The sequence below is a fragment of the Mus caroli genome, unplaced genomic scaffold (genome assembly GCF_978045245.1).
Source record: "Mus caroli unplaced genomic scaffold, Mus_caroli_1 scaffold_9, whole genome shotgun sequence".
Lineage (NCBI taxonomy): Eukaryota > Metazoa > Chordata > Mammalia > Rodentia > Muridae > Mus > Mus caroli.
Genome location: NW_028227264.1, coordinates 87,765,933 through 87,792,174, shown reverse-complemented (window position 1 = coordinate 87,792,174; position 26,242 = coordinate 87,765,933). Strand labels below are relative to the sequence as shown.

General features: G+C 45.2%; 1 protein-coding gene across 3 annotated transcripts in view; it reads left to right on the top strand.

The window, feature by feature from the left end:
* The window catches only part of Dram1 (DNA damage regulated autophagy modulator 1), a 42,899-nt gene extending 20,975 nt beyond the window's left edge, over nucleotides 1–21,924 (top strand). For 2 of the 3 annotated variants that reach the window (XM_029482949.2, XM_021174176.3), the window contains exons 3-7: nucleotides 2,671–2,813; nucleotides 6,584–6,761; nucleotides 15,067–15,125; nucleotides 18,851–18,943; nucleotides 19,476–21,442. In XM_029482949.2, the coding sequence (XP_029338809.1) occupies nucleotides 2,671–2,813; nucleotides 6,584–6,761; nucleotides 15,067–15,125; nucleotides 18,851–18,943; nucleotides 19,476–19,520 (518 nt within the window). In that variant the 3' untranslated portion in view covers nucleotides 19,521–21,442. Of the gene's footprint in view, nucleotides 1–2,670; nucleotides 2,814–6,583; nucleotides 6,762–15,066; nucleotides 15,126–18,850; nucleotides 18,944–19,475; nucleotides 21,443–21,907 lie in introns of those variants that run through there. The other variant, XR_003837828.2, reaches the window with a different exon arrangement.
* Nucleotides 21,925–26,242: the final 4,318 nt, after the last annotated feature.

Below are 26,242 nucleotides of genomic sequence, written 5' to 3'. Positions count from 1 at the left end.
AAAAAAATAAGGAAATTTGCAGGCAAATGGATGGAACTAGAAAAAAACCAATCATCCTGAATGAGGTAACCCAGACTGAGAAAGACAAACATGCTATGCACTCACTTATAAACTCACTTAGCTGTTATATAAAGGATAATCATGCTACAATCCACAGACCCAGAGCGCATAAGGAACAAGGAGGGCTCTGGCAGGGGGGTCGGGGCATGCATGGATTTCCCTGAGAAGGGGAAATAGGACAGATTTTGTGGGTGGACTGGGGACGGGTAGAGATGGGGACACGTGGGAATGGGAACAGAAGGGACATAATATGGGGGGAGACAACTTTAATAGGGGGGACTTGGAGGGCTATGGGAAAACCTACTGCAGTGGAAATTTCCCTGAATCTATGAGGGTGACCCTAGTGAGGATTCCTAGTAGTGGATGATATTCCTAGTAGTGGAGCCTGAACTGGCTGTCTTCCATAGCCAGGAAAGGCTTTGAGTGTTGGGATTGGGACACCAACTCAGCCACAAAACCTTTGACCTGCAACAAGCATTCTTAACCACTGAACCATCTCTCTAGCCCTGAAATGGATTTTCCGAGTAATTTAGTTTTTCAAAAACTATTTCTAGCCAAGGCACTTGTGTAATCCAATGCAGAAGGCAGTGTCGGAAAATGTGTTTTGAGGGGCAGCTTGTGTGGCCTCATCTGGGGTCAGAAGCATGCCCCTGAGCTACCCTACAGATCTACTCAGGGAATACATGGTGTGAATATGCACTTGGAGCCAGGGTGTAGCTCAGTGGTAGAATACTTGCTTGGCATGTGGGCAGTACTAGGTTTGATCCTCAGAACGGTAAATTCAAACCAAACCAAACCAAACCAGTTTAGGAGACTTGGATGCTTTTTATATATTGAGAATTGCTGATCTGTTAGGAGAAATGGAAAATGGAAAAACCAAGCCAGCTTGTATCTGGTATGATTTGTTTGTTTGTTTGTTTTCAATAATTCAGACGCACTGTAGAAGCAGTTGACTGGATGCAATCCCCGACATGAGCTAATTAGTGTAATACACACTGATTCCAGTTGCTTTGCCACTGATTCAAAACCAGAGAATCTGAGAATACAGGTGTCAGATGTGGGGCTCAGTCCTTCCTTTATCCTCTCTGGTGAACCATCATGGCCTATTGTATAACCAACACTCTCTGGGAATCCCATTGAGGGAGAGACCTCCCCCAACGCCCCCCTCCTTTAAAAAATAGATTTATTATGAGATGTACAGATGATTGTGAGCCACATTCTGGTCCCGCTCGCTCCAGCCCAAAGATTTATTTATTGTTACATGTAAGTACACTTCAGACACACCAGAAGAGGGCATTAGATCCTATTACAGATGGTTGTGAGCCACCATGTGGTTGTCAGGACCTCTGGAAGAGCAGTCAGTGCTCTTAACCACTGAGCCATCATCTTTCCAGCCCTGGTTTGTACAACTTGATAGAATGTTTCACTTGCTCAGGTACTCGGGTTTGGAGGTAAGAAAGGTGAGGAGAAGGAAATACAAGGTGGTCTAGGCCCAGGGCCTGTTTATGAGTCTTTGAAACCAGACTTAGAGGCGCAAGTAATTGTTTTACTATAATCAATGGTTGAGTGTTCAGTTCCCCCTCCTGAGCCTTTTAGAGGCTGGGAATATAGCCATGTGCCACCACAACTTGCTGGCCTCCTTTTTATTTACTTAAGGTTTTTACTTTTTTAAAATTTTGAGATAAGGCCCAGAATGGCCTTAACTGTGTCAATACATATAAAGTCCACCTTATCATAACGAGGGACATGTGTGTTGTATATTTTAAAGGCTGACCAGAAGAAAATTTGTAATATTTACAGTAGACCTGATTCTGGAGTGCCCGAATGTGTCAAAGCCATAACAGTTTAAACCCAAGGAGATAACTGAGAGCAATAAGGCCGAGCACGTCTCAGAGGACATACAAATTGACGAAAGACTGAAGTTGTTAGCCGTTTTTGGTGGGACACCAATGAAAGATTCTAGTTTTCACTCACTTGTTAGAGGGCTGGTTATTTAAAAAGTATGCATATGGTTACTCCCCCAGCTCATTTGCTAAATGACCTCAGTATTTTGATGACTCCTTAAAAAAAAAAAAATCTTAGATTACTACTCTGAAAACATGCCCCAAACCTACACATCAGGGATGCTAATCAAACATTGTTTCTGGTTGGAAAACCCAGGGAACAACGTGGAAATCCGTCTATAAGAAAAGGGTGAAACAGAGTTAGAACCTCACAAACCTGTGGAGAACCTCCCAAAAAAATCACAGTGGAGACTGTGACTTCGCAGTGACTGGGCCGAATCTTCACTGTACACTGTTAAGTGAGAAAAGCAAGACATGGTGTGACTCATGGAGTGGAAATAGCCAAGACTCTGTGTGTGTGTGTGTGTGTGTGTGCGCGTGCGTGTCTGCCTGTCTGTCTGTCTGTGTCCGATGCATGGGGCAGAGAATAATGGGAAGAGCAAAATGTGTTGCAATCAGGACGTGCCCCGCCCGACACCCCCCCCCCTCCCGGCTCATGCTACACTTCCAGCCATAATCAAGAAATTCTGTGTAAAAGAAGGTCTCGAATGTGTTCTTGTGGCTCATTAAAAGAGTCAAGTCATCAGACCGTGCTCCTGTTTTTCAGGCGCAGCTACGATGTACACAAGATACAAGATAGTGGAGAAGCAGAATGAGACCTGCTACTTCAGCACTCCCGTTTTTAACTTGGTGTCGCTGGTGCTTGGATTGGTGGGATGCATCGGAATGGGCATCGTAGCCAACTTCCAGGTACGGCCTGAGTGTGCTGGGTGTGCGAGGGGGAAGAAAGAGTCCACGTGTGAGCAGAGAAGCTTGTGCCGAGAGAGCCATGAGATAGCCAGTGGATTAGGATTTGATGGATTTTTAGCATGATTGCCAATGTTGCTTGGGAGTTGCGAGAGAAGGGGTTTAGATTTGCAAGATGAGAGCGCATGCCTGAGAGGGTGAGATAGGCTCAACGCTGCCCCCTCTTCATTGTTTTTTTATTTTTATTTTTTTATTTTTATTTTTTTGGTTTTTTGAGACAGGGTTTCTCTGATAGCCCTGGCTGACCTGGAACTCACTTTGTAGACCAGGCTGGCCTCGAACTCAGAAATCCACCTGCCTCTGCTTCCCGAGTGCTGGGATCAAAGGCGTGCGCCACCACGCCCGGCTCATTGTTTTTTTTTAAAGAGATATTTTACCCCGTATCTGGCCCAACTTGGCTCGGAACTCTCACGCACACATGTATGCACATATGCACGCAGACACGAACACACTCACATGCATATTTTAACCTTAAAACTACTAATGCTGAATTTTTCTGCCTCAGCCTTCTAAGTGCAGACTGCAGGCATGAAGTACCATGGCTGGCTTCACAGTTCATATTTATGTAGCATATTTACTATAGCTTTGTAAACATTTTATAAATCACTTTATCCCTTGAAAAACATCATGAGACATGTGTTCCTTTTAAATAATAAAGGACAGACTTTATAAGGAAAATATAGATGTTTACATAATAGAAAATATAGGTGTTTACATAATGAATTTTCTTTTTCACTCTCCTTTAAGGCTTCCATGAGGTAAGTCTTTACAAAATCCAGATGTACGATTTTTATAAATTGTGTCTTCAGGCACACCAGAAGAGGGCATCAGATCCCATTACAGATGGTTGTGAGCTGTTGTGTGGTTGTTGGGAATTGAACTCAGGACCTCTGGAAGAGCAGTCAGTGCTCCTAACCACTGAGCCACCGCTCTGGTCCTACTGTCTACCCTGTCAATGCTGCCAGAAATGTTCCCTCACAGCCTTCTTGTTTGGGGTCCTGTGGTTCAGTTTTTACCATGCATTAAGCTGTGGACCCAGACAAGAATCTGAGCTATGAGGCCAGGAGAGAGAGAGAGAGGAGGCCCTGGTAGTTCTTGATCATACAAATCCCACGGACGAGATGTCCATAACTCGCTTCCCCGACGGGGTGGGCAGGTCTCCGTCCTGTCGTTTGCCTCATTGTTATCTCTTCTGCCAGTGCTTCATCGTCTCTCCAGAGGTTTTCTTTGTGAAATTGTCCTTTGAGATGATAACATAGCATGATGACATGTTAAGTAGAACAAGCTTAGCAATCAGGAGATTGCTCTGACTACCGAGTAAGTGTCTCTGTGTAAGCATGAGGGCTGAGTTAAAATCTCTAGGACCAAGCTGGAGAGATGGCTCAGAGGTCAAGAGCACTGACTGCTCTCCCAGAGGTCTTGAGTTGAATTCTTAACCACGTGGTGGCTCACAACATCTCTAACTGGGATCCAGTGCCCTCTTTTGGTGTTCTGAAGACAGCTACAGTGTACTCATTCATATACAAAAAGTAAATCTTTAAAAACAAAACTGTAAACTACTGACCTTGTGACACACGCCTTTAATCCCAGGATTTGGGGAGGCCAGAGACATGCAGATTTCTTTGAGTTCAAGACCTGCCTGGTCTATAAAGCAAGTTCAGGATAACTAGGGCTGTTACAAATTGTGTGGGAGTCAACTGTCTACCTTGTCTTCAGGCACACCAGAAGAGGGCATCAGATCCCATTACAGATGGTTGTGAGCTATTGTGTGGTTGTTGGGAATTGAACTCAGGACCTCTGGAAGAGCAGTCATTGCTCCTAACCACTGGGCCATCCTGTCTTGAAAAACACAAAAATCAGTAAACGAGGAAAGCAAGCAAGCAAGCATTAACAAAACAAAACTGTAAACCCTTGTAAGCCAGGGCAGTGAGATGTCTCATCAGATGAAAGGCCTTTCATGCAGGAGGAAACTGATTTCCAAAGTTCCTCTGGCCATGCACGGAGGCACGCATGTGTGAGACGTTCATCATTGCCACCCCACCCCCCATCCCACCTAGGTATAGAAAGTAACATGATGCATTGTAGACTGTGGCTGCCATTGCGCCTAGTACTGTAGTGTTTTCTGTGCTTTTTTTTTTTTTTGTCTTGAAACTTGCAAAAAGTTCCTAATAACAAGTCCAGAGAATATGCTAAATTTCTATCTCATCCACCCAAAATTCACGTCTGACCTAAGAACTTTTCCCCCTTTAAAAGATAGGTGCTGGAGATGTATGTAGCTCAGTGGGTAGACAGTTTGCTTGGCATGTGCAAAGTCCCGGCACCCTAAGTTCTGGGCATGATGTAAGCCTGCCTATGGCACTTTGAAGGTAGAGTCAGGGGATACAAATTTCAAGGTCCACAGCTACAGAGAGAGTTTGAGGCCAGCATGGACTACATGAAGCTGTTTTTTAAAAAAGGTGTGTGTGTGTGTGTGTGTGATTTTTGAGAGATCTTACTATGTAGCCCAGGCTAGTCTTGAACCCTTGATTCCTCTCTCCTTGTTTTCCTGTGTGTTAATGATAGAGCACATATGTCATTGTGAAGCCGACACATCAGACGTGCAGGGGACTTTTAGTATGATCATGGTAGGGTAAATGTTCCCAGGGAGACTACAAAGCTTTGGAATTTAGCTCCAGAAGGGTGTGTCAAGATGGTCTGGGCAGAGGAAGGAAATTTTCTCATCAAATTCAGGATGTCTATTCATATAAAAAAAAAAGTGGAAAGTACCAAAATTCTGAATATTCCTGAAAGTGACCAGTGAGCAGAAGATGCCTTAGTTTCTATTTTGACCTCATCCAAATATGGCTCACATCCAAGGATCAAACAAGGATTTGTTTCTTTTCATTGTTTAAAAATATTTTTAAATTCTGGGAAGACATACATAATGTAGAATTTTCATCTTAAACACTTTTCCCTATATCATCCAGTGATTATATTCCTAAATTCTGCAAGTACTTAAAAGGGGGCACAAGTATTTTAAGACATAGAAAGTCCCCTACTTTTTCACATATAACTATATCCATATGCTCATGTTAGCCATCCTAGGTATAGAAAGTAGCATGATGCATTGTAGACTGTGGCTGCCATTGTGCTTATACTCACAGTGATTCTCCTGCCTCATTCTCCTGAGTGCTGGGATTATAGGCTATAAACTGCCTCACCTTGGCTTCTAAGTGCAAGTTTATGGGAAAAGTTTCTCTATGGTCTTGACAGAACTGATGATAGATGAAGAGAGAGGCTGTAATTACTGTAGGGTCACAATCTCATGGTGGAGTTAGGATTCCAGGGAAATGGTGGAACAGTTTGAGCAGTTAGCGTTATTCAGAAGCTGGAGGGTTTTCTCTTGCTACTCTTGGATGGTCCCTCATTGGTCCCTGAGGCCCAATGGCTTGTGGAGATTCTCAGCCTATGGGACTTGATTCCTTTGGGGTTTGAACAAGACCGTTCATAGGGGTCACCTAAGACCATCAGAAAACACAGTTAGGTTACAGTTCATAAATAACAGTAGCAAAATTATAATTATGAAGTAGCAGTGAAAATAATTTTACGGTTGGGGGGTGGGGGTTATGGTTGGGCGCCACTACAACATGAGTTGCCTGAGTGAGAGAGTGAATGAGTGTTGGTGGCTGCGGTTGGTTAGCACTTTACCACAGAGTGCTCTGTGCTCTCTGCAGGAGTTGGCCGTGCCTGTGGTCCACGACGGCGGTGCACTTCTGGCTTTTGTCTGCGGGGTGGTGTACACGCTCCTGCAATCGATCATCTCCTACAAATCCTGTCCCCAGTGGAACAGTCTCACCACGTGCCACGTCAGGATGGCCATCTCCGCCGTTTCGTGCGCAGCTGTCGTCCCCAGTATCCTTTTCCTTTTCACGTGTCTGTTGTAAACAGAAATGCGGCGAGGGAGAGGGAAGATTGTTCTAACTTCCGGCCACAGCAGTAGCTAAACTTAAGTGGGGTCTTTGCAGTGTGGACAGCGACTCACGGAGTATGGCATGGATAAGTGGGGGTTTATATCCAGGGAGCAGCTTGGGGTCACTGGGTAGAAGAGAACTAGGAAGAAACATGAAGTGGCTAAACTTCCCTGATGGGATTCTTGCACAAGACACTTTAGGGAAATCAGGCAGCCTTGGGGGTGGAGGGGTAGTGAAGGAGGGGGGCAGACTCAGATAACCAGAGAGATCACACCAATGGTGAGGCAGTTGGGCTACTTGGGCAGTTGGTGTCACTGTGACAATATTCCTGACACAAATAACCGAAGGGGAGAAGGCTTTGTTTTGGTTTACTGTTTCAGAGTCTACAGTCCATGGTCGATTGATCCACGTGCTCAGGCAGAATATTATGGCAACCAGAGTGTGTGGGGGCAGAATTTCTTCACCTCATTGTGAACAGGAAAGAGAAAGCAAAAGATAGAGAGAGGGGAGGAAGGGGCTAAGGGAAGGGAAAGAAACAGGAACAGGAGGAGGAGGTGGGGGGAGGAGTCAGGCACATGATGCCCCCAGCCTTGGCTCAAGGGCTTACCCCTAGAGAACTGCTTCTTCCAGGTAAGTCCCAGCTCTCCCCCAATAGTGTTTCCATTTTGGGACAAGTCCCCCAGCTAACACATGAACCTTTGGGGGTGGAATGGAGACACTTTAGAGTTACCTGTCTTAGCAACTTTTCTACTGCTGTGAGAAGACACAACTTGTAGAAGAGTTTAATGGGGCCTTACAGTTTCAGAGAGTTAGAGTCGATAATTTTCGTGGTGTGGGGACCTTGGCAGGCAGGCAGACAGGCAGGCAGGCAGCAACCCAGGGGCAGTAGCTGAGAATTTGTGCCTTGGCCCACAATGATGAGGCAGAGGGAGCTAACTGGGAATGGCATGGGCTTTTGAAACTTCAAAGCCTGCCCCCAGTGACACACTTTCGGCAAGGCCACACCTCCCAATCCTCCCCAAGCAGCAGTTCCACCACTGAGAGTCAACCATTCAAAACCGTGTGCCCATCCACCAATGAGAGTCAACCATTCAAAACCGTGCGCCTATGGAGGCCATTCTTCCTCAGACCACAGTAACCTTCACCAGGGTCTAGTTAAAGGGATTTCATTTTTCTTATATTTATATTCTAAATAAATTGTTCTTTACGTTGAAGTGGGCCCAGGAGAAGGTTTAAGATCCCGGCTGCATAGTCCAGCTATGCAAAGAAATCTTTGCCAGCAAGTTTGATATTCCCTCTTCAGTCCTGCTCCTGAAGCCATACCAAGTGTCCATTCGCTTTAGGAGATCAGATAGGAGAAAAGTGGACACTATTAAATTCAAACATCCTCTCGGGGGTGAGGGTGGGGGGAAGGAGTGAATGGGGGAAGAGGAAAAAAAAAAAGCCAGGAGCACTTGAGGCTGTTTGCTTTCCTCCCTGAGGTCTGTTTCACAAGACATATGAAAATATGTAACTTTTTGTAGTGCTTGGTTAAAGACATCAAATATTGGCATTGTAATTAAAGAAATGAGCTTTGCGGCAGCCCAAGAGCCAGACTCGGTGCCTGCTGGGGATGGGAGAGTTTGACTTACTGACCTCTACTAAGGGATTTCATTTTAAATTTCTATTGCTTGTGACCTACTTCGACCCAAAATACGTTTAGCCTTTTTGTGGTCTCGGATCTTGTTTTCAGTCTGAAATTCACTTCATTTTCTAATTTTGCACTGAAGAAGGAAATGAGCATTTAATCATGTTTATGGATTTCCACCTAAAGGAAACGAAACATGTCCAGACATAGTGGCACATGCCTGTAATTCCAGTGCTTGATATGTGTAGGCAGGAGGACCAGCCTGGACCTGTGGGACTGACATCCTAAGAAAGACCTTTGTCCTTCAATTCCAGCACTGGGAGGCAGAGACAGGAGGATCTCTGAGTTCGAGGCCAGCCTGGTCTGCAGAGAGTTCCAGGACAGCCAGGGCTACAGAGAGAAACTCTGTCTTGGAAAACCAAACCAAACGAAACCAAAGACCTTTTTCCTCTATTGGGTTGCCTTGTCCAGCATTGATAGGAGGGCTTCTGCCTTGTCTTATTCTATCTTGTTTTATCCTGTTTGTTGTCTCTTGGAGGCCTGCTCTTTTCTGAAGGGAAATGGGGATGGGGAGTGGATGTGGGGAGGTGGGATCTGGGAGGGGAGGGAGGAGAAACTGCAGTTGGGGATGCATTATATGAGAGAAGAATCTATTTTCAATAAAGAAAAGAAAGCTAAATATCCCCTCCCCCATTTGTGTGTGTGTGTGTGTGTGTGTGTGTGTGTGTGTGTGTGTGTGTGTGTATTAGTTTCTTCTGGTTTGTTTGTTTGAGACAGGGTCTTGTTATATAAGTCAGGCTGGCCTCCGGCCAGCCTGTTTCAGCCTGTCAAGTGCTGTGACTGCTGGTGTGTGTGATCACACCTGCCTCCCTTTATGTCTTTTTTTTTGTTGTTTGTTTGTTTTGTTTTTTGAGGCAGGGCTTCTCTGTATAGCCCTGGCAGTCCTGGAATTCACTTTGTAGACCAGGCTGGCCTTGAACTCAGAAATCTGCCTGCCTCTGCCAAGTGCTGGGATTAAAGGTGTGGGACACCACGCCCGGCCCTTTATGTCTTTAATGGAGTATTTAAACCAAGAAAATGAAACTGGTCTAGTATTTCAAGGGTGGAAAATTCTCCATCTTTTGATCTTATGTCAGATTTCGGGAAGAAAACAAAAAAAGAAGAAGATGGTGTTTTGTAAGCAATGTAGGCCAGGTCATGGTATGTAGTGGTCAAACTTCAGAGTATGTCATGTCCTTCCAAACTCTGACCTCTGTTTTTCTCCTAAAATAAAAAGTGATACCAGATAGACTAAGTGTGCAATTTTGCTTTTGTTTTTCTTTCTTACTGTTTTGACATAGAATCTTATTTGTAGCCCAGGCTAGCCTCAAACGTGTGGCAAACCTTTCTATCTCAGTCTCCTGAGTGCTGGCATCACAGGCCTATGCCACCTAGCTGGCACCCTCCTCCCAGTCTTGGGGACATTTTTAATTATAAAGTTTACCGTCAGTGAGGAACTGAGCCCTGACACTGAGAAATTTACTACCAAATGGCATGCCTTTCTCCTAAGACCATCCCTTCCCCGTTTCCTTGTTCCATTAATAGTTTGAAAGATGTTCATACTTTTCTCAAAATAGAGTTCCTTAAATCTTCAGCTCATGTTCTATGCCGAGGGTATGAATAAGTGGCATCTGTCACGCTATAAAGTTTCTCTTCCTTTGCTTCCAGCTCTGAGGCAAATCTCTCCACCCTAAAACCAGGGATTCACAGCACACAGGGACATTTCAGCCTCAGTTTCCCTTCCATCATTTCCATTTCCAGGAGGCTCACACTCTTAGCCAAGCCCATAGGTCAGAGACCAAAGGCAGCTTCTATATGTCCCGCAACAGTCTGACCTGAGTGAGGTCAACACACTTCCTTGTGAAACAGTCTCTGGCCTCAAGCTTTTCTATGTTAGTGATGCTTCTCTGGAAAGACCTTAAAGGCTCCTTAAAATGCCCGTGCTTCTTAATATTTTTATGACACAAAACAGCCTCATTGACAACTGAAGAAATTGGGCCACTGAACGAGGCCAGTCCTTCCTTCCTTCTCCTCTCCTCTCTCCTCCTCTCCCCTCCCCTCCCCCTCCTCTCCCCTCCTGTCCCCCCTCCCCTCCCCTCCCCTCCTATAACCCCTGCAGACAACAGGCCTACCATTCAAGCTCTCTGCTTCCTTTCTCCATAGTCTAAGATACCCACAAGCCAGCCAGGAGATCTACCCTGTTAAAACAGCAAACTGTGAGACATTTCACCTGTTTTCCCAGATTTCTATCTCTCTTTAATAGAACTAGGAGGATAGCTCAGGGGTTAAGAGCACTGGCTGCTCTTGAAGAGGACCTACCTGAGTTTGGTTCCTAGAACATGGTGGCTCACAACTATCTTTAATTCTAGTAGCAGGGGACCTGACACTCCCTTCTGACTCTATGGGCAACAGGCAAGCTCATGATAGACAGACACACACTCACACACACACGCACACACACACATGCATGCATTCACACACAGAGACACACACAGATACACACGCGGAAAGACACACATAGACACACACACACAAACAAACAAGCAAAACATTCATACACATAAAATGACATTGTTTTTGTTTTGTTTTGTTTTGTTTTTTTGGTTTTTCAAGACAGGGTTTCTCTGTATAGCCCTGGCTGTCCTGGAACTCACTTTGTAGATCAGGCTGGCCTTGAACTCAGAGATTCGCCTGCCTCTGCCTCCTGAGTGCTGGGATTAAACGCGTGCACCACCACACCTGGCTATAAAATGACAATATTAAAAGGAATATCTTATTGATCTTATTTATTATGTGATCCCAGGAAAACTGACAAACCGATTCAGACCCCAGTCAGTTTTAAGATTCTCAGTAGTAGTGTTCCCTAATTCTCTCCCCCTGGTACCTCCTGAGTTCCCCTGTTCCTTGGGTTGAAAGACCCACAACGTGAGGACTCCCTCACGTTCTGACTCAGGAGAGGCGACACCCCAAAATCACCCACAAGAAACGATCTTGCTGCAACTGCAAGAGGATTTTTATTCGAGAGCGTTCTCGGGCCCATGGTCATACACCACGCAGGGGTAGAGGACCATGGCGCCCTGAGTAGCTGAGTAAGGGGATATTTAAAGGAAGAAACCACAATTCATGGAGGAGGGCGTTGTTGGAAAATACCAAAAATACCAGTTAAGAGTCACAAGGAAGTATAAAGTCACAAGTGTCAGGTTATCTCTCAAGACAGTTTCTAAGAGCCCCTAACAATCTAAGAGCCCCTAAAGATAGCACATTTGCATTGCAGGTTCCAGTAATGGTCAGGGTGCCATTCTTTGAATTGAACCCAGGAAGCGGGTAGGTGGAGGAATGTCGCTATCTGTTTTATGACCAGTACCTGGAGCACTAAGCCACAAAGGCTACACTCCCAAGCCTGGGCCCAAAAGCCTCGAATTTTGTTTTTACTTTGCTATACTTTTTTAATACTTCTTCAGGGTCATTTTGCACCAAGCCCAGGACCAGGAGGTTCACAAAAGCTATTGGCTCCCCTTGGGTCTCTGTTGTCAGTCTTTTGTCCAGAAGGAAGAAAGGGTAGGTTTTAAGTGATTGTTGATGTCTACCAAAGTGCAAGTCTCAACAAGAGTAATGATGGGTCTCCTCTCCCCTCCCCCTCCCTCTCCCCTCCCCCTCCCCCACGTGACCTGAGACTTCCTGTTTTTCCCTGTGGGCGTGGTTTCCTCTCCAGTGGTGCTGCGCTCACCCCAGGAGCTATCCTAGAGCCAGGCTCTGGCTTCATCATAGAAGCTATGGAACTTTTTGACATACTTGAAATATGGCTAGCCCAAATTGAGATCTTTCCTAAATGTGAAATAAACACACTCATTTCAAAGACTTGATAGGAGAAAAGGAATGTTGTTGAGTAGATGACCTCTGACCTCATTTTTCTCTTTTTGGTGGGTGGTGAGGAGTGGACTTAAACACTTAAACTCATTGTGTAGCCAGGCTAGCTTCTTATACTAATAACTCTATATTCTTACACATTAAAATATCTCCAGTATTTGATTTATTATTATTTTAAAAATTCCCTCTCTCTCACTTACTCTGTGTGTGTGTGTATACAGGTGTGTGTGTGTATACAGGTGTATGTGTGTATACAGGTGTGTGTGTATACAGGTGTGTGTGTGTATACAGGTGTGTGTGTGTGTGTGTGTGTGTGTGTGTGTATACAGGTGCCCACAGACGCCAGAAGAGGCATCAGATCCCCTGAAACTGTGACTTATAGGAGGTTGTTAGCTGCTTGCCATGTGTGCTGGGGACCAAGTTCATGTCCTCTGGAGGAACAACACACACTCTTATCAATGAGACATGTCTCCTGTGTCATCACAATTAATATCATTTGACATATTAGGGTAAATAGGATATATGTTACCTATCACTATATAAAATAACATCAATAATACATCAATATTACTATAGGCACAGTATAGTTGGGTTAAATTAGATGTACATTTTTTCATTTGCTTTTGGAGGTGAGGTTTCTCATCTGTGTAGCCCTGGCTGTCCTAGAACTTGCTCTGTAGACTAGGCTGACCTCAAACTCTCAGAGATCCTCCTGCCTCTGCCTCCAAAGTGTTGGGATTAAAGATGTGAGCCACCATCTGCCAGCTTCATCATCATGTTGTTGTTGCATGTGTTTGTTTGTTTGTTTTTGAGACAGAGTTTCTCTGTGTAACAGCCCTGGCTATCCTGGAACTTGCTTTGTAGATCAGGCTGGCCTGGAGCTCTCAAGAGATCTGACTGCTTCTGACTCCCAAGTACTGGGATTAAAGGCATATGCCACCATCTCCTGCCTTCCTTTTAGTTTTAAAAATGTGGCTACCAGCAAATTTAAACTTAATGCATTGTAGTTCTGTGGGCTTGGGGCTCCTATAGAGAGGTCTTCAAACTTCAAGACTCAGATGAAGCTAACCTGTGATGTATTCCCTGGCTCCCCAGATGACAGTGCCGATGAATGAGTGTCTTTTCACCTGAGCTGTTGCTGTTCCCGGCTCTCTTCTGCCTAGCATAACCTGTTCTCTGGCTTCATCTAATGGGACTTTAATATTCCCGAGTGCTGAGGCTGAGTCTGTTTAACTGAACATCTACACCAGGTGCCCTCAAGAGGGCGCTAAGGGTAAATAGATGAATCAATAGACTTTGAAACTAGTAGAAGCAGGAGGGTGGTCATTAGATGACCAAGGGATCGTCTGTGCTCTCCGCTGCTTTTATTCTGAGAAAGGGAGAAGTGCTGAGCTTTGCAAAATATGAAGGGGGAGGGGCAGGGGCAGGAGGAGCTGATTGATTTCAGCAGAGAAGGCTCAAAACATGGCTTTGGCTCAGCATGTTAGACTGATACCTTGTGGTTTTTTGTTTTTTTTTGTTTTTTTTTTTTTAAGTCCTTCCAGACCTTTTTATTTCCCCATAGTTTTTTTTTTTTTTTTTTTTAAATTCACTTACGTCCACTGGTGTTTTGCCTGCATGTATATATATCTGTGTGAGGATGTCTTATCTTCTGGAGCTGGTGTTACAGACAGTTGTGAGCTGTCATGTGGATGCTGGGAATTGAACCCAGGTCCTCTGGAAGAGCAGCCAGTGCTCTTAACAACTAAGCTGTCTCTCCCACTCCCCCTTTTAAAAAACTTTCTAAGTTCAACCTTGCCCTTGTTGAGGCTGTAGCGCCCAGGGAAGGCAGAGGTCTCCGTGACTGGCATCCCTTTTGGCTCTATAATTCTGGGTCAGGGGGAAGGGGGCTGCGCTTCTATCCAACTACCCATCAAAAGTCTATTTCTACAAGGTAGTAGTTTGAATTTGAAAAATAGCTTATTTTTCTATATTACTTACTTGAGTGGAACAACCGGAAATGCTCAGGTTGAATGAAATGTAGACACAGGTTAAGATTTACCATACAAACCTGTTTTAGTGTTCCACTGCTGGGAGGCACCGTGACGGCGCTTATAAAGGGAAGCATTTAATTGTGGGCTTGCTTTCAGTTCCAGGGGCTTATAAGGTTCATTATCATGGTGGCAGCAGGGAACACAGCGGCAGGCAGGCATGGTGCCAGAGAAGTAACTAAGAGCTACATCCTGATTCAATGGCTGAAAGGGAGGAAGAAGATACCAGGCTGGGTGTGTGGTTTTGACTTCCAACCAGGCCACATCTCGCAATCCTTTTAATTCTATCAAGGAGTGCCACTCCCTGGTGACTAAGCATTCAAATATATGAGCCTAGGGGACCGTTCTCATTCAAACTGCCAAAACATTCAAAAAGTATTGCTAAGGAATAACTGCATCTACATATTATAATTTATTGATTTATGCACTTTCTATATGGTACGGGGAACTGAACCTAAGGCCCTAGGCAATGCCGGGCAATGTTCTGTACCTGTGTTGTAAATTAGCTACCGTCGTGACCGAAGGTCTGAGATTAGTCCAAGATGTTCATATCACTGGTCTGATTGTAGAAATGTAATGCTTAGAGATTGTGTAATAATTATGTTAATAGAATCATTTTAATAATTACAAAGGCTCCAATTTCTCCTGCCCTTTCCTTAACGCACTCCTCTTGTATTTAAAAGTGATTGCCTGTGCTTCACTTATTTCTATAACCAAGCTGGAATGGAATCCAAAAGAAAAGGTAACTGTTTGTCCTCAGTAGAGTCTGTGAGACTGTGGCTGGCGAATCCTAAGAAGGATCACTGGCCTTTCCTAGAATGGGTGGGAAAGTGTGGACTCACTGTGATATGGACTCAGCTTACTGCTGGGGGTGTGTGTTGTGTGTGTGTGTTGTGTGTGTGTGTTGTGTGTGTGTTGTGTGTGTGTGTGTGTTGTGTGTGTGTGTTGTGTGTGTGTGTGTGTGTGTGTGTGATAATTAGCTCCAAAAGGCAGCAGGGAAGCAAAGTTACAGGTGCAATTGGCCATTATTAGCATTTCATGAATCCAAGGCAGCTGCTGGTCCACACACTAGCACACGGTGAGGGACATGATCAAGACAGTTGTGCAATGGCAGGAACATGGGATTTGTTGTTGCTTTGGGTTTCTTTTCCAGACAGGGCTTCTCTGTGTAGCCCTGGCTATCCTGGAACTCACTGTATAAGCCAGGTTGACCTTGAACTCACAACAATCCACTGGCCTCTACCACCTGAGCATGTGTGCCACCACTGCCTGGTGTTTGGGTTCTCTTAAAAGCAAAAGTTTTTTTTTTTTTTTTAACTCTTTCTTTTTCCCTGACTCTTGAATCTCTCGTGTTCAGGGAAACTGGTCAGTTTGGGGAGCCACCTTCTGCCTTAGTATGTGTCAGTGTGGCCAGAGTGGATAAATGATGCTCGGGACACAAGACAGATGAGAGAGAGTAACGGGGCTTTTCAAGGGGCAAGAAGAATGTCTTCAACCGAAACAAACAGGAAGACAACTGGGCCAATGGAAGAGCCAGAACTGTGCTGGGCTGCCCTCAGACAGTTCTCATGAACTGAGTCTATGGGAATGTCCAGGAGCAAGGATAGCTGTGGGGAAGTGGGTCCCCAAGGAGGCCTGGAGTTCAATGGGCAAACAGTGGCCGTCTTCTGCCAAACATATCACTTTGAAAGTAAGAACGATTATGAGTTGAAGTCTGATAGTGTGTTGTAGAACCACAGAAGCAATAGTTAATTCTCACCTCAGGCTAGGGCATGGTATCTATCCCAGAGACCAAGAGAAGGACATTTTTAAAGAAGGGAAATAGTTGTTCTTGGCGGACATGCTGAGCAGTTCGAGGAACAAGGGCCCTGGATTTAAGCAGAAAGAAAGTGTTTTTTTTCAAAAAAAGCAGTTTCAGAAAAACGTTGGGTGATAGGCTAACGGTAAGAGGTGAGAGGAAGGGCGTGGGTGCAGTGATGGGCAGAGGAACAGTGTGATTAGTGCAGGAGTTTTCCAAAAGCACCCAGGGTTCTCAATGGAAGACATCAAGACAGCTACGGGGATAATGCTGAAGGAAAGAATGCTCCGGCTAGGATTTCTAAAAAAGTGTTTTAACTAGCTTGTCAAAAGGTCACAGTGGTAGGAGGTAGCCCTGACTGAAGGATGCTCTCTCCTCAGGCCAAGGAGACTGATATAGAGTCTGTGTGTACTTCAATTCTCAGCCACTAGGTGACAGTGTTTTACCACAAATCAAGTGCAATCCAGGGTTCAGCATGCTGAAAATCGGTTAGCTTCTTCCATTTTCTATCTGAAATTGTAAAAAGGAGCAGGGTAGGGCGGGTATCTCATGCTTGCAACCCCAGAACTCCAAAGGCCAAGGCAGAAGGAGCATGACTTTAGGACCAGCCTGGGCCATGTAGAGACCTTGGCCTTAACAAAAAGAGCATCAAAATATCTAGTGTCTGATTTTCTCTTTACTGAAGCCCTCCGATGCTGCCTTCTGTTTCCAGTATCAATGGCTGCAGTGTGGACCCTTAAACCAGTTGTCTGGGTAGAGTAATAGTTAGGCACTGACCTGAATTCCATGCAGTATATTACGCTTTCCTTATATTGTATCAGCATGCCTGAAGAGGAGGGTGAGGATTGTAACTCATTGCCATTCATATAGCTAATTCTGCATTTATACACAGAGTAGAGAAGTTGGGGCTCTGATTCCATGCCCTCTCTGTATCATGTGGCTCAGGCTATCAGGCTTGGCCGCGGGGCCTTAAACATAATGAGCCATCTGCCAGGCTTACCCTTACATAGTCTTTAAATATTTGTGTTATGTGTGTTATGTGTGTGTGAGTGTGTGTTGCCTTCATGTAAGCATTCACACCATGTGCTTGCTTGGTGCTCTCTCTTGGAGGCAGAAGAGGGTTGGGATCCCCTGGAATGGGAGATGGCAGACACTTGTGAGCCACCATGTGGGTCCTGGGAAACAAGCCCTGTCCTCTGCAAGGGCAGAAGGTGCTCTTAACCTCTGAACCGGCTCTATTGCTTGTTTTTGTAAGCCATCCTCATTGTCCAGGAATGATCTGGGCGGGGTAGGGTATGACTTCTGCTGCTGGCACCAACAATTAGTGGGCGCTGGTCTCTATCCTGGATCGGACTGGCTGGGCTCTCCTCAGTTGTGACCCTGGGTGAGAACAATGGTTGGAGGTGAACATCTGTAGAGCAGAGTCTGACGTCATCCATTAAATCTGTGGACGAGCAGAAGGTCGAAGAGAAGGGCCATCATCCTAGAACTGACTTGTTTACTTGACAGCACGGACCTCAGACCAAGTGTCTACAGACTTGGCATATAAGCAGATCAGAACGCAGATGAGGGTAAAGAAATATTTAGAGAGTGCTTTTAAGTGAATTATAGTGTTTTAAAAAGCAGATGAACATACATACATACATACATGCATGCACACATGCAGAAAGGGAGATGGGAGGGGAGGGGACACACACACACACACACACACACAGACAGACAGGCGGACAGACAGAGGGATACTCATGCATATATGGAGGCCTTTTTTACTTCTGAAACAGCATTGACATATTTTCCTATTTTGTGAAGATGAAGTATGTCGGCTAGCAGTGTAGTTCAGTGCTAGAACACTTTCCTAGCTTACGCAAGGCCCTGGGTTCAATCCCCAACACCACAGAAGTAAATAAATAAATAAATACATACATACATACATACATACATACATACATAAATGTTCAAATTAAATAAAATCAAGAGAAATGGAATGAGCTGATGAAACATGGGCTTTGACCTTGTCTAGCTCAACCTCCACCTGCTTCATCATTTCTCAACTCCAGATGCGGCTGGCTCATGGCATCTTTTGTCTCCAGAGCCATCCAATGCATGATGGGTCTCTTGCTTCTGGCATTTGCTCTGCTGCTGTATTTGCCTTATTGTGCAAAGCAGCACTCTGCAGAATCAATACCCACAGTAACAGAGAGACATAAAAACCTATCAGGGTGCCAAGCTGGTCTTATGGGTGTGCACACATTCATTCTGGGACGATCCCTGGGAGGGAGTACCCTCTAGACACTTCAGCGACTCCTTCAACTATGGAGTTCCCAGGGCAGGGCAACAAAACCAAACCCTTTCTTCACTGGGGTCCAAATTTACCTTGTGGTCTCAGTCATTGTGTGGTCCTTAATTTCCCTTTTGAAGTTCCCTGTAGCTCAAGTCTTCAACCTAGAAGTGAGAGCTATAGAGAACTTTGGCACTGCTTGAATTCCTATCAACCGCTGACTAGTCTCTGACCTCTGGGCTGCAAGGATTTGCATCTGAAATTTCCTCAAGGTCACAGTTTGTGTTCGCTGGACAGTTTTGTCTTCTGGTCTGGTTATCTCGTATGTCAGGTGATGTTGTTCCGGTGACGTCGTTTTGACTAACTCCTGCATCTTTACTGTTGCTATTAGGATTATATATATCACGTGGTGAGCGCCATCTGCGAGTGGACCGTGGCTTTTGGTTTTATTTTCTATTTCCTAACATTCATCCAAGATTTCCAGGTAAGGACTTAATCAACTCAAATGTTGTATGAATCCCTGATGATTAGGATTAGTGGAAATTTAGAGAAGTTCTTGATTTTTGAGAAACATTCCTTTTTTACCCTTATAATGTGTTTGGGTGTCGTGTGCTACATAACATTATTAGCTTATTAGACACACAGGTCACTTCACCAATGAAACTTTCATGCTATTTGCCATTCAATGCTCAAAGTCCAGGCTGTGTTCAGGTAGCCCTCACTAGTTCCAAAGACCAGAAAATATGATCATGAAAAAAAAAATTATGTTGTTGAAAAACATTCCTAAGACCCAGGGAAGGTAAGACAGGATATTCAACCTCAGAGAGATTCTCACCTCCTAGAACAAGTGAGTTACTGGCTAAAATGATAAAGCCAAGAGAATCCTTCAGGACTCAGTCCAAGCAAGGCACGATAGTGGGAGTCCCCTGTTAGGTGGGAGAAAGTGTCTGAGAATGGCATACTTAACGCTGGCATTGTTTCCATCTTTGATGTTCCTCTTCCCACTGCCTCTGTAGAGTGTCACTCTAAGGATATCCACAGAAATCAATGATGACTTTTGAAAGATCGAGAATCCTGTCTCATTCAGGGAGTGTCGCAGACAGTTTCTGGAAGTGGACAGAGGACGGACGGGCTTGGATGTCACCCTGATCGGGACTTATCTGTGGCACATCCGGGACTTGAATTTCATTAAGAGTTCCTAGTAGTTCAATTTACAAAGGTATGTTTCCCTGGAGGATGGATAGCACCAACGACACTGTAGCAATATTTTTATATTTTCTAAAACAATCTTTTATGAACAAATTCATATGCAAGGAAGATGAGGCATTACAGAGAGGGGAGGATTATTTTTGTATAGATTCTTTAGACTTTTTATGTAATAATGATTTATGAAAATACACTAAGAGAAAAAAAATGTTAAGTTTAGTACTTTTTATTAAAGAAGCCAAATCAGGGCATATTCACTTTAAAATGTCATTTTTTAAATACAGTGACCTGCATACATTTTCATCACAAGAGCACTTATACAATTCAATTCAGAGTGATTATATACCCTAATGGTATAGATTTGAGTAATAAACGAACACTTAAAGCGCTCTGAATTTTCAGTGCATTAAACAAATGCTTTTATAGTGAAGGCCTCAAAACCATTTACAGTGCACATTAACCAGCGAATGTGGAAGACCTCGGTTTGAAAATTCAGCCCCCTCATTTACTTCTCCGAAGGACCCACAGCTTTACTGCCACTGTTAATGGTGGGCCCGGGAGCTAATTCCAGGTAGGATGGGCTCATCAGGCAGCTTAGAAATGATCAAACTGCCCTTCTCTGTGACCCGGCAGCGCAAGTTAAATTCACTTCTCAGTTTCCCTGTAAGCCAAAGAGAACGCAGATCCAAGTCAGGGAGAAAGGAGAGCGCTCATAGAAACTTCCAGATGTGGGCTGCTTTTATCTGCTCCTATCAATGCCTGTGGGCCACTATCAGGGAGTCAGGCTCTTTCCGAAGCAAGGCCTGGAGACTCTGCCTTTCATGCAGTTCAGCAATGGCAAAGAAACGCCAGCTGTTGTGGAGGAAGAAGTGGATAACAAGATCCCCAGTTCCATATCTAAGTCTGGGCCAGTAGGAGCTGCCCCGAGGGCACGTTCCGAGGACAGAGCCCATTTGGACAGCCTTGGTGAAAGGGTACCTGGCGATGGAGGGGCATGCAGCAGTGCCTCCTTTGGCTGCTGAGTGAAGGGTGCCGCTCAGCAGCCACTTCCGCCATGACATCCTGTGTCTTCTTCCTCAGTGTGCAGTGGTGGCAGCCAACGTCCATTTCTGAGTCCCCTGTAACTTTTCACAGTACCGAACATGCCCATTGTAACACTGGAACAGAAAGACAGTGGCTGTCATTCTGATGAGCGAGAGAGGAGCCGATACATTCCCTGTGGAAGCTGGGTGGACTGGATGCATGCTGTTCTTTGCTTTGAGCAGGATCATTGGTTGATGCCTTCCCAGAATGCACTTGGCTCTCTTCGCTTCCACTGGAGACCCGACCACGTGCCTTTACCCATAGTGGGACACAGTGCCTTGTGGCATACAATAGGTGCTTAATAAATACTCATTGAATGTATGCACGCATAAATGAATGAACAAGTAGTGACTAGGGATGTTTGAGGTGCTAAGGGGTTTATTTACTCTAGTTCACGGGTATTCTAAGGTCAACAGCTAGTCTGTGCCAATTAGTAATGTTGTCTGTTTTGCTTTGTGAACACACCTGTTCCAGCTGTGTGAGCTTCATGATTGTGTGACAACTCTCTCCTGGACAGATAGCACAGAAATTGTTACATGGGCTAAACCTGTCTTGGCAAACCGAGAAGGCCCCCAAATCACCCGAAGTCACACTCTGCAGATTCCCTTTTTTGGTGTTATTTTTAATTTCTACAAATATGTATTTCCTTGGACTTCGTACCTGAGAAAGTAAAATAAAATATTTCTTTATTTTAGTAATTTGTCTCGGTTGCATTATAAGCCGTCACCTGGGGGCTGTTGTGAAGTATAGTTATCTGGGCTGGTTCTGGATTGCGGGATGTTTGTTGTAAGGGTATGGCTTGACCTGGGGAGATGACTCAGTGGTTGAGAGCGCTCACTGCTCAAGCGTAAAGGCTTGAGTTTGGCTCTCTAGCACTCATATAAAAGCCGAATGTGTCAATGGACCCTGCTACCCCAGTGCTGAGAGGGGACCGGGAGTCGGGAGGATCCCTGTGACCAGCTGGTCAGGCAGCCTTGCAGAAAAACAAGAGAGCATTGGGTTCAGGGAGAGGTCCTGTCCCCGGGAAATAAGACAGTCTCATAAGAAGCCGACACCTGATACCCTCTGGCTTTTGCATGCACACACATGTGTACACCCCAGATACACAGAGATAGACGCATACAAATAAAGATGTGGCTTAATCCTTGTCTTTTCTTAGTTCCCGCAGTGTTGTATGTGGGCAGGATCGGCTCATCTTTGTGGATTTTCAGACTGTTTCAGAACTTTGTATCAGTCAAGACTCCTGGGGGTACAGGCTGCCCAACGACCAGAGCATCAGATCTCCAGTGCAGAACTGATGTTAGGGACTGCAGGACCAAAGGGTGCTACGGAGACTTCATCTGCTGCCCTGTTTTCTTCCTGATTACTGTTTTTAGGCAGCCTTTCCTCTGGAGGAGTGAGGAGGCTTCTAGAACTCTTAAGTCCGCAGCCTGTTCCAGAGAGGAGAGAGAATAACAACTTCTAATAAACAGTAGTTCCACCAAAATGGTCAGGCTTGAAACTTCGCTCCCTGATTGGTTGGCTCAGGTCATGTGGCTGTCGGGTCTGCTCTGATTGGTTACATGTCTAAAAGAAGGCTCAGTCAGCATCATCCAAAATCGGTGGGTTGATGCTGGGTAAAGGTCTCCTCTGAAGAAAGGTTGTAACAAGCAGGCTGTGGACAGGTAAACGAAGGCCCAAGTTGTTTTGAGAGCAAACCAAGCTATACTCAGTAGTAATCTTTCAGATCAAAATTAAGTCATTTCAGTAACACATATGCCTTTTGTTAACATGTAAGCTGAGGCTCCTACGTTTCTATCCAACCTCTGTAAAGTTGACTAGGCAGTGATCACGTTTTTCAGATGAGGAAACTAACAGAGCTGTCCAGCGACCTGCGAGCAGTCTCCAGCCTGATGGTGACAGACTCCAGTCAGATGATGGCGACAGCTTCCAGCCCCGACTCTGTTTTCCCGATCCTATTCAACTGACCCCCTTTGTTTTCCCTTTTAACACTAACAGAGGATTCCACAGAAATTGCAAATTGCATTTTATAAACCAAATTAAGTACATCAGTGCCGAACTGTGTTTGGGTTTCCTAACATCCCTTACATGTGGCGTTGTCCCGTGTTCTCCCCCCTCCCCTCTTCTTTTCTGTCTTGCTTGGAGACATACTGGTCTGGTGTTTAAGCTTGGAATGAGGGGGGTGGGGTGGGAGGGAGATAAGTGGTCTCCCGTCCCCTCCCTCTCCCTAATTCTGGCAAGCTGGTAAAGCCAGCTGTCTACCCACACACATACGCTTGGTCTGGCTCTGAATACCCCACATTCTCAAGTCCAGAATGTCATGCATCTGCCTCATGTCGGTTGCACAAGAGAGCAACCGCACTGGGGCCCCGGAGGGGAAGCTGCTGGCTCCCCTTGGTCACCCCCAGCAGATTCATGTTCTAAAACGAAGGGCAACAGAGCCCCAAGCTTGTATTGGAGATGGCAGCGACCTCCAAGGTCGATGCTTGCAAAGGCTGGAAGCAGATACTGGCACTCTATGAGGCTGAGGCCAGGGTGCTTGCCCAGAGGTGCCTTGGGAAGCCTGTGACATAGGCACTCCCTCTCAGCAAGCATTTGGTGTGCTCCTCCAACCCGGAGCAGGTCCCACCTCTGTACTTTTTCATTAGAAGTGGATTGCTGCTCTCTGATAGGAAAGATCCATTAAGGAAATAGGATCTAATTCTGGAACCCAGGCTGGCCTGAACCTAACTTTCTAGCCTTGAACTTGCAGCAATCCTATTTCTTCCAAACGCTGAGGTTACAGATGTGAGCCATTTATACCCAGTTCAAGATACAGTTCTGACATTGTAGCTGTAAGCTGGGGTCCTGCCAATGACAGTTCTGTGATCTTCTGTTGCTCCCTATATGGTCAGAAAAAAAATTTCAAGGTAGGTGGGATTTGGTCGTGTATACTCCTAGTTCTTTGAACCATTTGCTCTTAAACGTTTTGTATCAATAATCTATTACCAGTGTAAGCCTCGCAATAGCATCTATGTATGCCCTGGGAAGCCAACTTACTCTGCAATGTCTCCATCTATTCACTTTACCCCTTTCCCTAAAGGTAAGACTTCAGAATTAAGTCTCAGCCCAGAGAAGGAAAGGAGGGGAAGCAGATGTGAAATCCCACCCATAGCTGGGGAGCTATTGGCAATTGATCTGTGCAGGGAGAAGGAGAGTCATTTTTCTTTAAGAGTGGCTCCCCTGGTGAGTCAAGCAACCTCACTGGAAGGCCACACACCCAAGAATATATGCTGTGTAAGTTGGGCTTGATGGGTAAATAATAATAATTGGATGAGTGGGGGAGGGGTGGATCATGAGGGGGTGGGGAGAGGGTGAATATCAAGCACTCGTAAATATTAGGAAAAAGACAAGGGGAGGAGGAAGGCTGGAACTTAATTAAAAAACAAAACAAAACAGGAATGACGGTTACAGTAATCCTAGTCCTTGGGAGGCTGAGTTAGGGGGACCATGCGTTTGTGGTTAGCCTGCTCGTGTGATAGTGAGTTCTAGGCTGGGTATGTAATGAGACCCTGTTAAAACAAATCAGAATAGCATAGCAGTACTTCTAACCTATAGATAAGTAATTATGCCTTAGGTACTTCAGATGGCTAATGTAAGCAAATAGCGAGGGAGATTGGATTCTCCAAACAGAAAATCTTGTGGTTAAAGGGTCCCCACCCCAGCATTAGTTACTTTACATATTGTGGGGGCAGAATATTGACAGAAGCAACTTCATAAAAAGGAAGGGTTGCTTTCGGCTCACAGTTTGAGGGGAGGTTGTGGCAGTGAATTTATGGTGATTGGAGCCTGTGGCAGCTAGTCACACAGCATCTGCAGTAAAGAAGCAGAGAGAGAGAGAGTGAGAGAGAGAGAGAGAGAGAGAGAGAGAGAGAGAGAGAGAGAGAGAGGAGGAGGAGGAGGAGGAGGAGGAGGAGGAGGAGAAGAAGAAGAAGAAGAAGAAGAAGAAGAAGAAGAAGAAGAAGAAGAAGAAGAAGAAGAAGAAGAAGAAGAAGAAGAAGAAGAAAAAGAAGAAGAAGAGAAGAAGAAAAGAAGAAGAGAAGAAGAAGAGAAGAAAAGAAGAAAAGAAGAAGAGAAGAAGAAGAAGAAGAAGAAGAAGAAGAAGAAGAAGAAGAAGAAGAAGAAGAAGAAGAAGAAGAAGAAGAGGAAGAAGAAGGAAGAAGAAGGAGCACTGTGCATAGCTGGCTTTGCCCTTATAATGTCTGAGGTCTGAACCCATGGAACACAATCACAATCAGCATCAACAAACTTCCTCCCAGATGTACCCAGAATGGTTCTGAAGGTGACTCTCAATCCTGTCAATGTCACTCACGTAAAATAAAGATTTAATAATTCTGTTGGAATAGTTAATATCTGTATGACAAAACCAACCGAGAAAATATTATATCCCAGGAGTAGAGCACTGCAGAGCATGCCTGCCTAGAAGCACCAGGCAGGATGAGGCAGGAGGATCTGCCGTTTGAAGTCAGCCTGAGTTACACAGCTAAGCTGAGCCAGCCTGAACTACAGAGACGTGAGCTGGGGACTGTAGCGCAGTATAGAGCACTTGCTTACTATGTGCAAGTTTCTAAACTTGACCCCAGCACCCCAGAATGGTAGTATGATGTTAAAGACATATGTGTACACATCCCCACTCCTATCTTTGCTCTCTTAATCACAGCCTCCACAAAACATTTGTAGATTCACTTGAATAAATCCTCTCAGAGGATGTAGGAAAGGACACGTGTGGGGAGATAAAGGACAAGTGTGGACTGATCCGAGTGGCCGAACTGAGGCTGGGAGATGTGAGTTTCTCTCTCTCTCTCTCTCTCTCTCTCTCTCTCTCTCTCTCTCTCTCTCTCTCTCTCTCTCTCATTGTGCTCCTTTTAAAATCAAGATATCATTGTCAATTTTATCGATAGCATCAAGATGCCTGATGGGGCCTCTGAGGGAAGAGTTTATTCTGCTCAGAAGTGTCACCACATCCTGATGGCAGGAGCAAGGTGGGGTCCTTGCTCATCATGCATGGGTAAGCAGACAGAAAGGGGGACTAGTGGAAGGGGAGAGCAAGAGAGGGAGAGAAGGAGAGAGCAAGCAAGAGTGAGAGAGCAAGATTGAAAGAAAGAGCGAGCAAGAGCGAGCAAGAGCGAGCAAGCACACACACGTGTGTGTGTGTGTGTGTGAGATAGATAGATAGATAGATAGATAGAGAGAGAGAGAGAGAGAGAGAGAGAGAGAGAGAGAGAGATTGAGCTATAGCCCTAGCCATGTGCTCAGTGACCCACTACTACCTCCCCTACCCTGCACCTCCTTTCAGTGATGTCATCACACCATAAATCCATCCACGGCATCATCTGTCCATTAGCTCAGAGCCTCCAGCATCTGTCTGGGGGAAACACTAATCTTAGTCCAGCCAAGTTGACAACATGAACCATCACAATCGCCCAGGTTGGCCTTGTTGTCCTCTGGTGCTGGC